Source organism: Notothenia rossii, assembly GCF_949606895.1.
Source record: "Notothenia rossii genome assembly, chromosome: 8".
NCBI classification, from domain to species: domain Eukaryota; kingdom Metazoa; phylum Chordata; class Actinopteri; order Perciformes; family Nototheniidae; genus Notothenia; species Notothenia rossii.
The window spans coordinates 70,063,288-70,084,074 of NC_136906.1; the positions used below are offsets into that span (position 1 = coordinate 70,063,288).

The 20,787-nt window shown below is 41.1% G+C and overlaps 1 protein-coding gene across 1 annotated transcript; it reads left to right on the top strand.

Moving 5' to 3' along the window:
- Nucleotides 1-8,523: 8,523 nt before the first annotated feature.
- On the top strand, nt 8,524-19,312 carry prep (prolyl endopeptidase). The gene is made up of 14 exons (XM_079647055.1): nt 8,524-8,749; nt 9,113-9,187; nt 9,601-9,734; nt 9,828-9,958; nt 10,336-10,545; nt 11,134-11,255; nt 12,305-12,410; nt 12,660-12,851; nt 12,972-13,169; nt 14,365-14,468; nt 15,545-15,776; nt 15,881-16,012; nt 17,835-17,991; nt 18,364-19,312. Exons 1-14 carry the CDS (start codon nt 8,612-8,614, stop codon nt 18,656-18,658), a joined length of 2,226 nt encoding a protein of 741 aa, XP_079503181.1. The 5' UTR covers nt 8,524-8,611; the 3' UTR covers nt 18,659-19,312.
- Nucleotides 19,313-20,787: the final 1,475 nt, after the last annotated feature.

Genomic DNA, 20,787 nt, shown 5'->3' on the forward strand with positions numbered 1-20,787 from the left:
GGCTCCTTCCCCTACACCCCCCCCGTGGATGAGGACAATGATCTCGACAGAAATGGCTGATGCAGAGCCCAGTTTATAACCCATTACAGCTGAAATGTTTGACACAGCCTCCAACTCTGCCTTTCTTAAAGTTTTATGGCTGACGCAAATGGAACTATTTCGCATTCTGTCCAAACTTTATGTCACAGTCTCTCGTGCATGTTCCCCTCACTTTTCCCTGCCATGCTGTGCTGTTATCAGCCTGTCAGTCCCCGTCAACCTCCCCTTCCATTTAATGTTACTTTAAGTGATTTCCTTTACACTTCACTCTGTTCAGCTTGTGATGGAGAAATCACTCATACAGTCTTTTTTTGACATGACGGGAGCAATATGAACTTGATGAATATGTTTTGAACAGAAAAACAGTGACGTAACTTGTCTCTCTCCATCTTTTTATCCATCCTGTTTTCCACTTTAGGTGTGAATGTGAATAAATGTCAGCACGGCATCATAGCCACCACCCACCCTGTCTACCAACCGTCTTCCTTCAGCCGGTGGATGATCTCCTGTTGACAGGCCAAGGGTTATTATCATGGTTTCAGGTCTAAGAGGAATGCTACTGCACTTCACAACAGATGTCTTTTTAAATCCTCACAAAAACCACCCACAGAGATGAGGAGAAAACGTACTGTACTCGGCTGACCCAGAGTGTAGACGTCTGTAACCTGCCAATGAAAGGTAATGTCCAACGCTTACACACATGGACCTGCAGAGACAACACCTGCACAGATGGTTTTCCAGGAGGCAAAAAGAGGATTTCCAAGAAATGATTAACATTTAAATGTCCAACCAGTATACTGCTAAGTTGACGCCAGCAAATAAAGTCAATTAAGTTACCATGGATATCGTTTTTTATACTTTAACTTCAATTTGAGTCGTAGAACAACTGTTCAACTCTGAGTGTGAGTGAACACATAATGTGAAAGCTGCAGGAAGGAAATCTATTTTTCATACAGAGCTGTCGGCTGTCAGGTTAAAAAAGTCTGCAGTCTGCCTTCCGATCTGGAACATTCTGTCGTATGTAATTTCTGTCCCACTGTGTTCACAAACTTCGTTCTGGATCGACTGGACGAGCTGCTACTTATTAACACTGCTCTAGTAAAGAACAGTTCTTCAAGGCTATTCATGAAGGCCATTCATAGGAAAATCATCTGCATGTCACAATAACCACATGCATGGTAACTTCAATCAATACATTCTTGTTTTTCTTAGTTTGGCTTGATACAAATGTGACAAGCATGCAATGCACCACAGTCGTTTCACAAAAAACGTACTAGCGTTGTTTCAGTGCTTTCAGCCACATTTAAATAATCGTACACTATCTGAAGATTCAAATAACGTTTGAGAACAACTTGATTTTGCTTTTACATTCTATTAGTTTTTCCTAGTCTTGCAAAACGTGTTATATATCATACAGCTATCTATTAAACCATAAATACATATTTAAGTTTCAATCAACCACCTATAAGCACACACCAAAAACACTATTTATTTTGTAAGGTCATGAAATGGATTGGTGTCTTATGACCACTACCCTGTCTTTTGGTTTAGCAATAATGTCATCATACTGGGTATTTTATGTCAAGTGTTTCCTTTTTCCCACAATTGCTTTAAGTTCTAGCAGCCCTGTTGATCAGTCATATCAAGAGATTACTTAAAAGGTTGTTTTCTTCCTTTAAACTGGTCTTTACAAATACTGCTGGGACTTTGCACTTTAAAACTGCCCACCCAAAGAAGTCATAAAAATTTTGATCTTAAAAATGCATGCAGGACTTGCCTTGATGCTTTTTATCAGCCCAACTTGTTCTAATAAATATAAGCTGCTGCAGTACAGTCTGAAAACACAATGTCCTCAGTACAAAGAGGATTCCTTGCTCAACACCAATTTGACTGACTTCTTAAGGAGGAAGTGTCAGACCCCCAGGAGCCACACCTGACTGTTTTAAAAGGCACCGCGCATTGTTTTGTCTTCCTCCTGATTACTAAGGCAGGCTGTAATAATGACCAGCAGTGAGACGCACCATCCGGGAAGGATGCACACAAACTCTTACTCACACAAAAACACACTCTCTTACATGTCCTTCAAAGCTTGAGTCCCCCCAAAAACCGGCACTTTCAAGTATGATGACACTACAAGAATTTGGCACGTACAAAGTAGAAGTTTATAATTTTTTTATTATTTCTGAAAATGTGTGTTTAAGTATCTGGTTCTGTTTCTCTGGCCGTTTTTCACCTAGCGGATTCAGTTCAGTCAGCCTTGGGTAGCTTGCCGTTCTCAGATTCCTGCCATATTTCTGGATGGACACTGAACAGAACCGTGGTGAACCCGATCCATGCTGTCACAGTGTGGCACGGGCTAGAGTTTACCCTTACTCTCCCTCTCTCTCTTACACACACACACACACGCACACGCACGCACACGCGCACGCGCACGCGCACACACACACACACACACACACACACACGCGCACACACACACACACGCGCACACACACACACACACACACACACACACACACACACACACACACACACACACACACACACACACACACACCCACACACACACACACACACACACACACACACACATCCTCCCTGGTATCTCAAATAAAGACACAGAGAGAATGACGTGCAATATGCTTGTGTATATTCTTATTCATGCATGCACATTCCTTACAGTCTCTGTCCTTATCTTTCTGTGAGTGTCACTGACCCACCCCGAACTCACGTGATTGTTACTGGCATGCATCACCGTGTTCCTTAATTAGAAGTAAGAATGAAGGGAAACCTGTTCACAACATCATCGTCATCGCTTTATCGATGAAGATGGTAAAGAAGATACTTTCGGTTGCTCTATCAGCGTCACGTAGACACATCCGTAGGCATACTTCAAATGTTCAAAAGGAATAGTTCAACATTTTCGGAATATGTTTTATTGGTTTCTTGCCAAGTTAGATGAGAAGCAGCATCTACAGTAGCACATTTTTCTTATGTATTGGCTTCTTAAAAGTAATGCCTATGGAAAATACACATATTCACTTTCTTGTCTTAGGGTACCATGTTACCATCGGACAGAGTCTAGCTGACCTTTTAGATGGTTTTATGTTCACAGCTTGTCTTTTGTTCTCCCTAATCAAATGACCAATGTATGTTTCCCTTGGTCAATGTGCTAAAATCCCCCAACTATTAGCTTGACACAGCCTACATGCTCGCATTTACCGACCAAACTGTTTTCTTGACGTTGTTGCCCAGGTTTAGATCAGAAGATTGATACTGCTCACATTATCTTGAGCAACAGATAGAGAGCTTAGTTTGCGTAAATACTGGAATCAAGATAAATAGCTAGCTTGGCTCTGTCTAAAGGTAACATGGTTAGAGAGCAGAATCAAAATGTACAAAGACTGTAACTTTGAGTTTTGGTATTGATGAATCAAACAATAAATCAGTGCGCTCAAAATGATCAGCTTTTAAACTTTCAGAGGAGCCAGGGTAAGCCTCTGTTTCCAGTCTATTTGCTAAGCTAAGCTACACTAACTATCTCCTGGCTGCAGCCTCATATTTCAAATATGAGAGTGTATTAAGCTACGAAATGTTTAATTAGTCCTTCAATATATCTATATATATCTATATATATCTATATTTAGACCGTGTGCTGTCCCCGTGCGATATTTAATTGTCCTCATTGAGCAAGATCACAATAGGAGCGCAATACAGTGTGTTTAAATGTTTTGAGGCGTCTCCTCAGGAATGGCCTCCATTATAAAAGGGGAACTTTACTACCACTCAGTGACAACATCAATGACATCACCAGGTGCCACTGTGTCTGTCTGCATGTCCCAGTCAGTGTCTGACACTGTTACACACTCACGCACAGACGCACACTCTCTCTATTTAAGGACCAGTCAGACAGCACTGTCCTCCACCTGTCTCCAGTGTTACCTGCCCCAGTCATTAGCAGGGTCCCAGATCCCCACTGTAAGTGCACATGTCAACAGTGAAATTACAGGGCATTCACACACACGTATTTGTTTTGCTTTTAAAAGGGTAATATCCGTCTGCACGCAAGCAATACATTTATTTCCTCCTTCTCTTGTTCTTTTTTCCACCCCTACAAACCCAGAAATCAGAGCAGGTGAGGTTCAAAGACATACAAGGACATGAAGAGAGGAGATGTGTAGGGATGATGGACACAATGGTGCTGTGTGTTTGTGTAATGACAAGGAGAAACTCATGCTTTTCAGCCCTGTTTCTCTGGTCAGTGCGGACTTCACCTGATTACAAAGCAGTGTCATTAGATCTAAGCTTTGTTCACCCACTTAGCTCGCTTTTGACAAACTAATTAAGACAAGAAAGTCTCTTCAGAAGTCTGAGGTGAGAGTCTGTGTCCTGAAATGCGACTGTTAGTCTTTTGTAAAACTTGAGATGGTGTAGTAGTGGGAAGAAGTGCCCTGACAAGTTTGACGAGAATGAAAACACAGTGTGCCAAATACAAATTGCTTCGACTAAAAGATAAAGGTCTGTTTTCAAACAATGACGAATAGCTTTTATGTTTACTGGAATTACCATTGGGAATTACCATCATCAGTATAAAAAAATCTGCGTGCATTCCAAAGTGATCAAAGACTCTTTTCTCGAAAAACTGACCTTTTATTCTCTCCTCTTTCACCAAGATCACTTTGAGTAACCTGAGTGCTCTCTTTCCCTTTTCAACATGATCAGTACAAACAATGACAAACTTCCCTTCTCCTCAGGGTGATTGACTAGCTCTTATTGTCGCTCTTATCATGTGTTTTTTCTGCTGAAAGAACTCATGACTGTACGTCTGAATAGAAACTGACAGAACCTTATTAGAGGTGGAATCTGTCAACCTAAAACAGCCACAAATGAACTCACCGCTAGACAGCATAGGACTTGTTTCGCACAAATTAATGGTTGTTCTTTTGTCAATGATCGACGCATTATATTAGTCACTGTGTTTTGGCTGTCAATGGCACAGCCAAAAAACATGAACCACCTTGGTGAGCAGACGTGCTGTATACATGATGACAAATGCATTAAGCATTTCCTATCATTTGTGCACCAATCACATCCGTCTTCCGTGCATGCTGTAATTTCCCTGACTGGATCCTCAATAACATCCTGTTGTCTGAGGACATCTGAGGGGCCAGGTTGGACTGACCCTCCACCACATCACACACAGGACAGAGCACAGACTGTTATGCTGGCCCCAGCTAATGACAGCCGAATGAGAGAAAAGGGCAGGAAGCTGTCCCCTGTGATCTCTGTATTTAAAAGCATCCTTATTATTGCTTGAGTATTGTTTTGTCGCGTTGGGATCCCTTTGGACTACTATTATTAAGTCCAAGGACTGTGACTGCTGAGATAAAGAAGCATAGACATCCCTTATTGCAATTATGGCCATTATTATTAATAAGCAATATAAACTATTTTTGTAAGAAATTGCCACAATAACTTTCATCAAAGTCTATTTATATTACCTACAATGATAAGCATGTCTCTCTATAATCACACAATTAATTAAATTAAAACAATTTAAAACATCTTTCCCCAGACCCTGAATTAAAAAAAGGAAACTTTTTTTAAATGGCTGTTTAAATACTTTTTCATGATAAAAAATACTAAAAGTCTTATGTTTATCAAACAAAATAGATACAATCTTAACTTCGAGTGACATTGTTAGGTAAATAACATGAAGTATTAAGTGTAATATGTTTTACTGTTTTAGAAGTGCATTTTTTAGGTTGCCTTTTACTTTCGAAATAGACTATTAAAGACCTAACAAAGACTAAAGAACGAATTACCTAAATTCAAGGCGCTGCTTTCTGCAATTATTTCATTATTTCATTGATTTACTCTGTGAGTAAGAACAGCAAAGGGAAGCGAAAGTATTTAGATGCTTATATGTTACAAAGTTCTTCATTGATATCAGAATATTACAAACTGAACATTCATTGACCAACATATCTTTGCATGTGGTTCTTCATATCTTGTGTTGTTATAGTTATCATGATCAACAGTTTCCTTTCTACTTTCTACACCTTTACAAAGTGCTCTGCTCCACAGGAACCGCAATGAGTAAGGCTGTAGAGATTTATGAATGAGTTAACCTTGTGTTAACCCTGAGCAGCGAAACACAACAGGTGGTCATCCTCCTTTGTCCGCTGCAACAGAGACAGGTGCTTCCGACTATGGTGGACAGATCACTGTTGACCCTGGACAATGGAGGAAAACAGGGGAACAAGAAGGTCTAATCCATGCATGGCCACTTCCAGCCCAGCCCAAGTCTATGTCAAACACACAAATGCATGAACCCACCCACTCTATGAGAATAAATAGTCCATATTTCAATGCAAACACAAACAACGTCCTTCAAACTGTCAGTGTTTTTCTCTCCCCGGTTTGTTAGGGAAACAGCGGCGTCAGAGGACAATAGTTCTGTGACCCATAACTGAGCCTGACAGGCAAACAGGAAGAGATCCCCTTTGCTTAGTGGGGTATCCTGACTCCGGCTTAGAGAAGGGAAGAAGAATGGAGTAGTGGGGGAACGGGGGAAGGGGAGACCACTCTTTGACCCATAATATCCACATTGCAGGGAACAAAGGTAGAGCTACAATTAAAGCTTATTTTCGTCATCGATTCATCTGCTGATAATTATCTAGATTTGTCTGTCTGTAAAATGGTGGAAAAATAGGGAAATGTGTTAATTCAATTTCGTCAAAGTCCAACGGTGATATCTTTAAATGTCTGGTTTTGTCAATCCAGAATTCGAATATATTCAATTTATGTGATATGAAACATAGAACTGCAACATATCCTATATTTGAGAGGCTTAAAACAGCATTCCTGCCATTTTGCCTACAAAATGCTTTCATGATAAAAATCGAATAATCAACTGTTATTTGTAGCTTTAAACAGAAGAGACCAAAACACACACTCCCTGAACCAGAAGAAAAATCAACTGACCTGAGATCAACAATGACCCTTACTATGACACAAACATACCAACATTTTTCTAAACTGAGCGTGGTGTCTTATATTTACTCTGGCTGCACTAACCTCCTCTCTTTCTCCACTTTCACTGTGCATTCACCTGTGAGAATGCAACCACCTCATCTTCCTCTGAAATCTGGCTCTGTTGCGTGACAGCTCTGACGCTCCAGGCCAAATCTGAAAGTAACACTTCAGAGGCATCTCACTGTATGATCAGCAGTGGTATCCAAACAATGGGTTTCCTTTTTGCCTGAAACACTGCCGTGTAATTAAACTTGTCTCAATACTCCTATCTGCATTGTTGTAGAATGACTTACAGTCACAATGTGGCATCTCAAAAGATAACACCACATTCAACAAAGTGTTGGTTACCATTGAATAATATGGACAGTTGGAAGCATTTTTTTTGCATTTTTAAGAGCAGATAAAACCAACCAAACAGTTGGGTGTCCCAGAAAGTCATGTTATAGAAAGTTACCTGTTAAAATGAATCCTTCACCCAGTGGATCTACTCATTTCCTCAAGCTACCTCAGTGGGCCTTGTCTCATGTTATCAGTACTTGTGTAAGAGTAAATGTCAATGATGATGACGGTCAAATCAGCACTGATTGATTAAGTAAGGAGAGACAGGAAGGGAGGGGAGGACGATGAGCAGAAAGAAAGAAGGGTTGACCTCTATCCTTCTCTGTCACGTAGATAAGAGTGGTGATGGAGATTCCCGGTGGACTTGGATAACCTTTTTCTAAAGGTGCAACATCACCATTTGCAACTAACCAATTTTCTCTGCATTATTAGATTATTTTTGGGGGGGAAATAGGGCCATAGTTGTTCCATAAATACTTTTGCCTTATATTTTAGATTTGGTAACATTTTTAACGGGTGACTTACCACATCAAATAATAAATAATCAAATAGGTAATATCGCCACATATTGGCTTATATTAAATGCAAAGCAAAATCAACTTATGAAACTTTCATTCCAATGTTCACAAGTAAGCTCGAAGGAAGCAATTGAATTTGCTACAGTAGTTTGCCAAAAAATGATTTTTCTAAAGCTCCAGTTTGGTTGAATTAACTCAAAGGTAAGCTGAACACAACAGTATAAACTGCAGCAACACCATGTCAAACCTTAACATGTAATATTCATTGTCATTTTATTCAAGGCAGTTCAAATGTGTGGCTTGTAACGATAAACATATATATGTATTAACAGGAAAAGGCTAAATGGATTTAATATTATTGAAGTGCTCAATTACTTATTTTAGCTTCACATTAGATTATACGCATTGCAAGTTTGAATTATTTTCATTTAAATCATCTTAACTGTGATTTGGAGGTTGAATGACCTCTAAGAGTTTTAGCCAAATCTCCACATAGTTTATAAACCTATTTGCATATATTCAGGAAACAGCTATGATTCTGTTCTGGTCTCTCGTCAGTAGACGGCGCCCTGACACCGGTCTGATCCCCCCGGCAACCAGCGGGTTTCTCTTCAAAGCGCTTGTTGGCTGTGTGTAAGCAGAGCATCTTTCTGCCAAGCTTCCATCTCCTGAAGTTGATGTTTTACAGACTCCAGAGGGTCATTTCAAAACCACTGTTTCACTCTCTGAGGCAGCTCCTTTTGTTACGCAGTTCCCGAAAACTGACCTCAAAAATGTCTTTCCAGTATCCACAAGCTTACCGTGACGATGCAGTTGTAAGTTAATGCGGCTAGCTAACTAGCCTAGCGTGCTAGTACGCCGGGATGCTTAATCATCATGCTTTTCCATTCATTTGGTGTGAGCCTCTGCTTTGTTAGCATGCTAGTTAGCTTAGCCTGCTCTGACAACCCAGACTGAGTTTGTTGACAAACGTCTGGCCAGTCGTTTCCAGTTAACCGTAACTTTATTCACTCTTCCTATATTCATTCTTAGTTAACATTTCTTTGCTGTTTAGCTAACGTTGCAAACCAACCTGAACGTGCTAGCTTGGTAGCATTAGTCTGTTGTTTCTGCCACACCTAATGTTACCTAGCTGGTTCTAATTTTAACCGCTGTCATTGCTATTTCTCCTCCCTCAGATGGATGCCTATCACGGTGACAAAGTACCAGATCCATACAGCTGGCTGGAGGACCCGGACAGTGAAAAGACACAGGTATATTATAGTTTATTGCCATATTTTGCATAGAATATTAGTTTGTTAAACTGGATTTTTTTGTTTATATTTCTGCACTGACATCTCTTGTTTTATAATTGCTTAAAGGTACAGGTCACCATTATGTAAACAAAATACTGGTGTTAGTATGTAATTATTACTCATAAAGGCATTTATCACCACCAGCCTTAGGTTTATTTGATATCACCAGGGGTCTGTCCCTAGAGGGCTGTTCACTGAGTGATCTGGGTGACTGCTGAGCCAAACCTGGAGCATAATGTAAACACACCTGTTGTGGTTTTAATCGGCAACTTTCTTCAGATAAATCAGTACATCTGTTTCTTTGAACTGTCTGCAGGGATTTAAATACATTGATGTGTACTACCTCTTGGTCTTGTGTCTCCTTCCATCAGGCCTTTGTCACCGCCCAGAACCAGCTGACTGTGCCATATTTAGAGAGCTGCGAGGTGCGAGACCTGTTCAAGGAGCGCATGACTGAGCTGTATGACTACCCCAAGTACAGCTGTCCCTTCAAGAGAGGGGACAAGTGAGTGATAACAATATCATGTTGTCACAACTCTGTGGAGCACATGTGTGAAAGATCTTTTTTCATCATAATAATTCTTCTCTTCCTTTTCAGGTACTTTCACTTCTACAACACAGGGCTCCAGAACCAGAGTGTGATGTACATGCAGGATAGCCTGGATGCTGAGCCCAAAGTCTTCTTAGATCCAAACACATTTTCTGAAGATGGAACTGTTGCCCTGCGAGGTAACGACGACACAATGTCTTTTATCACTGATGTTATTTTATTACAGGCTTTGTTATTCCTTTAACTATTCCTCATGCTTTTTTCACATATTGTGCAATTCTGCTATTCTGGATATTGTACTCTTTGCACTTTGATACTATTTGTTACTATTATAATGATTTATTTCTGCATTTTAGTTCAAAGCCTTAGCCCCATGCACTGGCACAGATTCACAGAATAGTTTCTCGATGTGGTAATATCGACGGAAATGTAAAACCGTCGTGTCCAGAAATAACCTGTTTTTTATATCATCAACATGTTCAGCTAAATAAGGAATCTAGCCTTTCTCTGACGTCTTTGTTAATGTCCCGTTTTCTGTTCCTCTGTTCACTTCAAGGCTACGCATTCTCTGAGGACGGAGAGAACCTGGCGTACGGAACCAGCGCCAGCGGTTCGGACTGGGTGGAGATCCGCTTCCTGCAGGTAGAAGGGGCCAAGGCTCTGGAGGATCGCCTGGAGCGAGTCAAGTTCAGCTGCATGTCCTGGACTCATGATGGGAAGGGTCTCTTCTACAACTCTTACCCAGAGCAGAAGGGAAAGAGTGACGGTGAGGTCAAGACCGCGTTGGCCGCGTATTCCTGCCTGAATTCCCCTCAGAATGATGAGATGATATATATCGCACCACCACACACACACAGACTGTAATACCCCTGATGAGCAATAACATATATAAATATATAACGGATGTGTAATAGAATTCACGCTTTATTTTTCATTCAATTTATTCACAATCTGTAAACAGTAAAGCTACCTCTTTAATCTAATATGGTCACTTTAAAAATATATATTCACTGCTACTTTTTTTATCATGCTGTACTTACCTGCAATTATGTTTTTACTATAACTATTGTGTTTTTTAAAATTATTATTCTTTTTTTTTATACGTAAATCTATTCTCTCTACTTTACCTGTTCTATACTTCTGCTGTTGTAATAATGTAAATGTCCCCGTTGCGGGACAAATAAAGGAATTCTGATTGGCTTATCAAAAGCTAAATACCTGAAACATGGATTTTCTGAGGAAAGATAGATTTTGCTCTCCATGCTTCACTTTTAGCGTAAAAGACTTGCAGCTTCTACTGCTCCGACAGCTGTGATGGGTTGTTTCTGAAACCCTCAAATGTTTTGTCCTCTAGGCACTGAGACCTCCGCCAACCTGCACCAGAAGCTGTACTTCCATATTTTGGGGACTCCTCAGTCTGAGGATGTGCTGTGCGCTGAATTCCCCGACAACCCCAAATGGATGGCTGGAGCTGAGGTGTGCCAGAGAGTCATTTATACCAGTGGTTCTCAACTGGTCAGGCCTCGGGACCCACTTTCTACTTGGTCAATACATCGCTACCCAACATTTTTGAAGCACTCAAATCTATTCAACAAAAAATCGTGCTGTAATATAAACGCTTTTCAGCATACAATATTAATAAAAGTGAAGTACAGTGCATACATCCCTTATATCCCTTCACAGAACTAAAGCATGCTTTTAAAAAAGGTTTAATGAGATGATGGAATCAAAGCTGAACTATATAAAAAGGCACACATGCTGAAAACCCAACCCCAGCAGGGGGGTCTGGGGGGATTCTCCCCGAGGAGATTTTTAGAAATACTAACATAAACTTTGCATTCTGGTGCACTCTGAGAAGAAAATAAATAAATCTATTACTACCCGACATATTCATAATTATTATATTATATATATATATATATTATATATTATTAATAATATTTTTTATGCCATTGTTTGTTTTTGACATCTTGCTGCGAGAAGAGTAAAGAGGAGATGTGTGACTTACTTTAAATCGTGGGTAAGGGTAGATAGCTCCCATTGTTCTGTGACCTGTCAATCATCAAACCGGGGGTCATATTTCATTATGTGTTCATTTTTATCTGAAGAAGTTGTACCCATGGATGTATAAAGAATAGTTCTAGCGCAAAGTTATTCTCCGTGGGGACTTCCGGCAACAATCTTGATTCTGATTGGCCAGAAGACTCGAAAAAACATCAGAAAATATATTTTATTGAGAAGATGATCACTACGTGACAGTTTTCAAAACCGTTTATGGTCTCCGGTACTTCCAGTCCAACGCCGACTGCATGCACAGCGTAAGAAAATCGGGCCTTCAAAATAAAAGTTTGACTTCGCCCCCCCCCCCCCCCCCAAAAAAAAAAAATAATTCAATTTTTTTTTTCACTCACACATCCACCAGTTGAGAACCACTGATTTATACCATCCTAAAATAAAAAAACAAATAAAGACGAGAGCTATGTTAGATATTTAGAGAGGGTTAAGTGATTTGATTTATATTGCAGGTATCAGACGATGGAGGCTACCTGCTGCTGTCGATCAGGGAGGGGTGTGATCCGGTCAACAGACTGTGGTACTGTGACCTGAAGACCACTCCTGAGGGAATTACAGGTACCTCAAGATTGTTGTTTTATTTTCTTGATCTTTTTGCCTGGCCTTCTCTAAAGGTATTTTCTCAGCAGATCCATTGGTGTTTACCATTACCTGGTCATCATCCTAAGATTGACTGGTTTTTATGAGTTGTATTTGAATACTGATCTGTAATGCCGAGAAGCACTTCCTCATTATTCTCATATTCTCTGTCTGTTAATGTGAAGTGATCTCATTATAGCGCTAACACACCCCTCCTTTTATGTTTAGGACTTCTGCCATGGGTGAAGCTGATCGACAACTTTGACGCAGAGTACGAGTACGTGACCAACGAGGGCACGTTGTTCACATTCAAGACCAACCTGGACGCCCCGCGGTACCGCCTCATCAACATCGACTTTGCCTCTCCGGCTCAGGCCAACTGGAAGGAGCTCATCCCTCAACACGACAAGGATGTTATTGGTGAGCTGCTGCACCTTCCGTACGGTTAAAGTGTTCAAACTAGGCCTTTAACATTTTGATGTCAAGCGGAATACACATTTCAGCTTCTTATCTGCTGCCTTTCCCTTGTTTTCCCTGCAGTGTTTGCCACCTGTACCTTCTCCAGCTACGTGTTTGTGTGTTTCCTGCACGACGTGAAGAACGTGTTGAAAATGTACCGCCTGAGCTCGGGGGAGGAGCTGAGGACCTTCCCCCTCGACGTGGGCTCCGTGGTGGGCTTCACAGGACGGAAGAGGGACTCTGAGATCTTCTACTATTTCACCTCCTTCCTCTCCCCAGGTACAAGATGACTCAATACATAGTGTTATGATTGTTTGTGTAGTAGTTTTAGATGCTATATCTCTTTGATGCTATGTGTTGTTGTTGTTGTTGTTGTTGTTGTTGGGGGAAAAGTGTAAAGATGTGTGCATTAAGTGCTGCGCCTCAAAGCAATCTTTAAAGGTCGTTTTCTCAAAATGAGTTTTTTCTCCTACTCTGAGCCGAAATGTCCACTTCAGTAGCACGTAGACACACCAAACCTTCCATTTATATTCCTATCAATATTCTGAAGGCTTTTACAGAAGGGTTTGTTTATATATCATTTATAGCCTGAATTATATAACATTTTATACATAAAAACATGGCAAATTTATATTTTAGGGCTGTTTTATGGAGTGATAAAAAGAGATATCCAAAATCCCTTCTGTAAAAGCCTTAGATACTAATATGACTACAAAATGAAACAAGAATTTTGAAACTGGCTTTATCCAAAGTTCAGATTTGTGTTCCTAAAATGTGTTAAAATATGCGCATATTTAATGAGATTACGGATCATTTGGATATTTAAACATGCTATTTCAGAAAACTTGTCATACAAAAAACAATTGTCTTAATGTAAGTAATTAACTGGAGACATTTCTAGCTGATTTAAAAAAAGTTAAAAAAATTACCCTATTCACCCGTAGTGTCTCGCCTTAAGGAAAAACAAATAAAAACTCATAAAACTCACTGGTGTCATAAAGTAAGCTCAAAGGTTGGTTATATTGTATCTTGCCACATGTCTAACAATGTTGAGGTTGCATTTCGTATAGTTACTGTATAAAGATGAAAGAGATGTGATGCACATATAGTCACTAGATTATGGAGCTGACGGTTCTTCTGATGTCCGGCAGCGGCTCAGTCAGTAGGGGCTTGGACTGTGAGCCGTAGGGTCGCCGGTTCAAGTCCCCGAACAGACGTAAATATGGAGTGTGGACTGCTACTTGGAGAGGTCCCAGTTCACCTCCTGCCCTGCCGTGGTGCCCTTGAGCAAGGCACCGGACATCCCCCTTCCCCATCCCACTCCCATTGCTCCCCGGGCGATGTACACTAGCTGCCCACTGCTCCCAGTGCTAGATTCCTGGTACTAGGATGGGTTAAAAGCAGAGGCCAGATGTCACTGTGTGTGTTCTGCATGTGTGACCATTAAAGAGGGGGTTTCTTCTCTTGCATCCAGCCATCATTTACCACTGCGACCTGACGAAGGAGCCGCTGCAGCCGCACATCTTCAGAGAGGTCACTGTCAAAGGCTTCAGCCCCTCAGACTACCAGACCACTCAGGTAATGACAACATTCCAGACTTTATTTGATCTGTGTGCACTACTTCTATCAAAGAACACTTCTTTTCATTTCAATATTGGTCACTGAAAGATGAAACGTTAATAGAGAAATGTTTTTTTATCTGTTTTCCTTGAAAACCCTAAATACATGCCACTTCTTAAAGTACCAACTCAATATAACGGCTATCAGTGTTTCCGCCAGACCAGGACTGAGAGGGCGTCCACCCCGAGACCCGGGGGGGGGTTTGAATGTTGACTTGAGCCGTCCCTTATAGATACTGTCTTTTTACGTTAGTGAGCCGGATCATTTGGTTCGGCTCTCTTAAAGCGCCGGCTCTTTCGGCTCCCGAGCGGCTCTTCATGTTACCACAGTTTAACACGGAGCCTCAGTTTCGCCGCGTGCTCCACTAAAACCCTCATCGCGTCCAAATTGCGCACGTTCTGTGTTGTCTTGTAGCAGGCACCTTCGATGTCGGGGAAACGACCTTGTCCTTTTTCCCTTTTGTCATTTCAAGCGATAAAAACTCTCGATCTTCTCTCGAATTATTAATATTTTTTGGACGCCCTCGGCTCGCTTTCAGGGTGTCCCGAGCTGAATAAGGCCGTCAAATAGCGGCAAGACGCCCCCCGGGCGGAAACGCTGACGGCTATTAATGACATTGTCAAGGGAAAAATGAGCTGAGGTGTGTTCTGGTCCTAAACAATTTCTTGAGTGAGTGTGAATAATAAAACACATTTTCAACATAACATTAATAGTTTATTTTAAGTAAAGATAGCAAAGCTTCTGTAAACTATGTTTCAGATGTATTGTTGTTCTCCCAATGAGCACAGTGACCTGAGAAAGTACATGAAGAACCGATGACATACTTTTAAATGAGGGACTATTTTCCTGTCCTTTATCTGAGATTCAGGCCGATTTAAAAAAAAAAAAAAAAAGCCAGAAACCACATTTCTACCATGACAAATGCTGAGAAAGATGTATTTGATGTTATTCCCACTCCCATGTGTGTCTAAGAAACATTCCCTCTTATTTCTTATTGTCTCCTGACGGTGTTTCTTTCTCTGTGTCGTTGCCAGATCTTCTACCCCTCCAAGGATGGCACAGAAATCCCCATGTTTATCGTCCACAAGAAGGGCCTCAAGTTGGACGGCTCCCATCCGGGCTTTCTCTACGGCTACGGTGGTTTCAACATCTCCATCACGCCAAGCTACAGCGTGTCGCGGCTCATCTTTGTCCGACATCTGGGAGGAGTGCTGGCTGTTGCCAACATCCGAGGAGGGGGGGAGTACGGGGAGACCTGGCACAAAGGTGGGGGGGGAATTGTTCTCATACATCTCGATTGTGGTCTCGATGTTTTAAAGTAATACCATTGCAAACTCCTCCTTTACGCACTTTGTATTTGTCCCTTTTAGCCGGCATGTTGGCCAACAAGCAGAACTGCTTCAACGACTTCCAGTGCGCCGCTGAATATCTCGTGAAGGAGGGATACACTACTTCCTCCAAGCTGACGATCAACGGGGGCTCCAACGGGGGCCTGCTTGTAGGTATGTATGCAGCTGCCTGAGGAACGGCTCGTGGTCTGTTTCATCATCATGAAAAAACCCCTGAGTGGAGACGCCAAAGATTCAAACCAATCTTAAATGATTACAATGAAAGTCTTTTTGCCGAAATGGAAGAGTTGGTGTTTTGATAAAAGGTGTTTATATCAATGTAAGTCATTATTATTGTAAAAGCAAAGTGCAATGGAAACAGATTTAGCAAATAAAGGATAACGTAAATGAGGCACATGATTAGCATTCAATGAAGTTTACCTTCCTTACATTAATACATGAAACCAACAGCAATGCCATAATTCCATCCAGTTTTAAAAAACATATTTTACAACTTACGCTCTTTTAAGTACATTTCGTTGCGCTCTCGTCCTCTGCAATGTTTTCCAACATGTTTTCCAACATGTTTTCCAATGGCATCACCTACTGCTCACCTTGAGGAACAACGCACATTAAACATTTCATATCTGTAGTCAAGGACAACAAGCATTTATTTGCATTTCCATTGTCACTTTTTCTCAAAATGTAGATATCATTTGCAACATGACTGGTTGGAAACCTTGCTTTAGTGTATTGAAAGCCTTTGAAGGAAGCCTTAGTGCCCCTGTTGTGTCTGACTGTGTGTCTGACTGTGTGTCTGACTGTTGTGTCCGACTCTGTGTCTGACTGTGTGTCTGACTGTTGTGTCTGACTGTTGTGTCCGACTCTGTGTCTGACTGTGTGTCTGACTGTTGTGTCTGACTGTTGTGTCCGACTCTGTGTCTGACTGTGTGTCTGACTGTTGTGTCTGACTGTTGTGTCCGACTCTGTGTCTGACTGTGTGTCTGACTGTTGTGTCCGACTCTGTGTCTGACTGTGTGTCTGACTGTTGTGTCTGACTGTTGTGTCCGACTCTGTGTCTGACTGTTGTGTCTGACTGTTGTGTCTGACTCTGTGTCTGACTGTTGTGTCTGACTGTGTGTCTGACTGTTGTGTCTGAGTGTTGTGTCTGACTGTGTGTCTGACTGTTGTGTCTGACTGTTGTGTCTGACTGTTGTGTCTGACTGTGTGTCTGACTGTTGTGTCTGAGTGTTGTGTCTGACTGTGTGTCTGACTGTTGTGTCTGACTGTTGTGTCTGACTGTTGTGTCTGACTCTGTGTCTGACTGTTGTGTCTGACTGTGTGTCTGACTGTTGTGTCTGACTGTTGTGTCTGACTGTGTGTCTGACTGTTGTGTCTGACTGTTGTGTCTGACTGTGTGTCTGACTCTGTGTCTGACTGTTGTGTCTGACTGTGTGTCTGACTGTTGTGTCTGACTGTTGTGTCTGACTGTGTGTCTGACTCTGTGTCTGACTGTGTGTCTGACTGTTGTGTCTGACTGTTGTGTCTGACTGTGTGTCTGACTCTGTGTCTGACTGTGTGTCTGACTCTGTGTCTGACTCTGTGTCTGACTCTGTGTCTGACTCTGTGTCTGACTGTTGTGTCTGACTCTGTGTCTGACTGTTGTGTCTGACTGTGTGTCTGACTGTTGTGTCTGACTGTTGTGTCTGACTGTGTGTCTGACTCTGTGTCTGACTGTGTGTCTGACTGTTGTGTCTGACTGTTGTGTCTGACTCTGTGTCTGACTGTGTGTCTGACTGTTGTGTCTGACTGTGTGTCTGACTGTTGTGTCTGACTGTGTGTCTGACTCTGTGTCTGACTGTGTGTCTGACTGTTGTGTCTGACTGTGTGTCTGACTGTTGTGTCTGACTGTGTGTCTGACTCTGTGTCTGACTGTGTGTCTGACTGTGTGTCTGACTCTGTGTCTGACTCTGTGTCTGACTGTTGCCTCTCTCAGCCGCCTGTGTGAACCAGCGGCCCGAGCTGTTCGGCTGTGCCGTGGCTCAGGTGGGCGTCATGGACATGCTGAAGTTCCACAAGTTCACCATCGGACACGCCTGGACCACAGACTTCGGCTGTTCTGAAGAGAAACCGCAGTTTGACTGGCTCATGAAGTAAGTGATCAGAAACCAGGCGCTCACTCTGGGATCATATTTCACAATCTTTCAGTGGGAGGACTCTTTGGGTTGAAAACATAATCTTCAGAATATTCAATAGTTCCAATCAAATCAAGCTTTATTTATATAGCACTTTTAATACACAAAGGTAACTTCACTTCACAAACCAAACACATAGACAATTACAATAAAATAAGAATTAAATAAAATTCAGTTAAAAGCCAAATTGAAAAAGGTGGGTCTTGAGTTTGCTCCTAAGGTATTCTTAAGAACTATTAATGTTTGTTATTTGCTTCCAACACACAAGTTATTTATATTTCCCTAACATGTGAGCTAAAGTCTGAAACCTGCACTTTCCCCTTTTTCCAGATACTCCCCGCTCCATAACATCCGCATCCCAGAAGGCAACGGGGTCCAGTACCCCTCAGTGCTCCTGCTGACCGGGGACCACGACGACCGGGTCGTGCCTCTGCACTCCCTGAAGTACATCGCCACCCTGCAGCACATCGTGGGGCGCAGCAGCAAGCAGACCAACCCTCTGTTCATCCTCGTGGACACGAAGTCTGGCCACGGCGCCGGGAAGCCTACCAGCAAGGTCATCCAGGAGGTGGCCGACACCTACGCCTTCATCGCCCGCTGTCTCAACATCTCCTGGGTCAAATAACTGCCCCTCCCGTCACACCGTTTCCTTTTGTTTTGTTTCTTTATTCACTACATCTTTGGAATACTGTTCACACCAGCTGTTTACACCTGGCCAACGTTACTATACCTTTTGAGCCTGTTATAGACTCACAGGACTCATCAACTATAAACCAACATTCAGCACTCACAGCTAATGTACCCTCTCCTGCAGGCCATTTTTGTAGTCCCAACGAGAGATAGAATGACTACATTATCAGGTTTGTAAAGGGAAGGGGGTACTTTAACGATTACAGTTATCAGCCAATCAGCAGTTACAGTCATGAGGTGGAAGTGGGGGAAAAAAGTGTATTAGGTGATCATTTCAGCATCCTCTGAGCACTTCAATGTGATGCATAATATTTATTTTACATGTGTGCACAGAATAGAGGCAGTGGGATGTTAAATGCCTCCAGCATGTACAAGTATAAAGAAAATGCTTACACCGCATGTCTGCAGTACTGCAGTGAGAAACTTGTGTTTGTGTGAGTGTGTGTGAGTGTGTGAGTGTGTTTAAATGTCAGTCCCCCATTTTTTTCAGACTGATAATTTCTACCTCTTGACATGTGCTGATTGTTTGCCTTTTAAAGGGAACAAAACACAATGCCACAACTACAATAAACAACTTTTTAAACATTGAGTTACCGTGCCAATTTTATTTTGTAAAATTATTATTTAAAGAGCTCAATTACAAATTGACACGTCAGTCACTGCGGAGAGAAAAGATGAATTATAATAACACATTTAAAATGGCTGTTGCATACATGACTTTAACTGCATATAAATTACCCAACAAAAATCATATGTGACTGTAAAACGGATGAATAAAAAGAACAGATGATTAATTATGAATAATATAGTAATCAATTAGATTTGTCATGATACAGATTTTTTTATGATCATGTTTCCTGATTGACCGAGTGGCTGCTTGAGCACTAAAATAAACAGACAGTCATGAATGGATTATTATTTTTTTAAATCAACTTTATTTACATTTCTTACTGCAATGAATTGAATCCAAAGCATTTTAATGTAACAAGTCCCGGTTTACTGAGGGCAATGGGAAGTAAGGGCGAAAGCAGCTGTAGGGTTTGGGTCTTCCACCAGGGGGCAGTCACCCTGGAAATGACAACACGTGCAGCAGGAGCAGAACATGAGGGTGGTCTGACAGGACAGAGGGCCCCATGTGAATTACTCAACATACATGTTCCGTGTTCAAGAACTTCTCTGATGTCCCACTTTCATGTTTATGGAGGGAAATAAAATGCAATTACTTTTGAAAGACTCCATCAATTCCTCTAAAACTTTATCTTCTAAAGTCATTTCAGGATGGACATTTAATTCATCAAAAATAATAGAAGCAAAAATATTTTCGAACAACTTTTTTCATAGGCTCTATATTATTCATTTATTTTTCATTTTAAAATGCATAACTTTCTGTTTAATTGAAAACACAAATTGAACTTTTAAATTAAGTTCGAGCCTGTAACTGCAAAAGATTTACTAAAAGTAATAATAAAATATTGTTATGGGCTAACCATTTCTTTGTGGTTGCCATGTTATTTCCTTATGTTAAGAAATGTTCTTAAAATCCAACATTTCAATCACTCAAGGGAGAACGGGCTGTTCGGCCGTGAGCTCAACAGCTGTGGAAAACCTGAGCCTAAACAGAGAATATCCATAAATTCCTACGAATAACTCACTAATACAACAAGTATTTGATATAAATATACAAGCTTTCAATACATAAACTAAATGGACACATACCCTCCAGTAAAGTTTTATAAAAGTCCTCAAATGTTGCAGTTTATTGGGAAATCAAGGCACTGAAAATGAATTAGATTACAAGCTTGTTACACCCAACTCCAAACATTTGGATGAAACTGGTAAGTGTTCATTTTAATAACTCATTCTAAATAAATCCTTTTTAATTTGTGATTCAAGAATTAGATTAAAGTTGTCATTATAGTTTCACAATAGTCATATATTTGTAAATGTTCCAGTAAAACAAGCTTTGCAACCAAGTGCAGGGCAATAGATTATCCTGTATATTTATATTTAAATCTAAAACCTCAGCTTCTGTGAAAAAAAGCTGAAAACTGAAGCCAGAAAAAG

What these genes read in the sequence shown, in the direction of transcription:
- prep (XM_079647055.1), top strand. Translation starts at nt 8,612, where the DNA reads ATGTTTTACAGACTCCAGAGGGTCATTTCAAAACCACTGTTTCACTCT. An exon ending in CCCTTCAAGAGAGGGGACAA is followed by an intron (nt 9,735 to 9,827) that starts GTGAGTGATAAC and finishes CTTCCTTTTCAG; the next exon opens with GTACTTTCACTTCTACAACA. An exon ending in CAGTTTGACTGGCTCATGAA is followed by an intron (nt 17,992 to 18,363) that starts GTAAGTGATCAG and finishes CCCTTTTTCCAG; the next exon opens with ATACTCCCCGCTCCATAACA.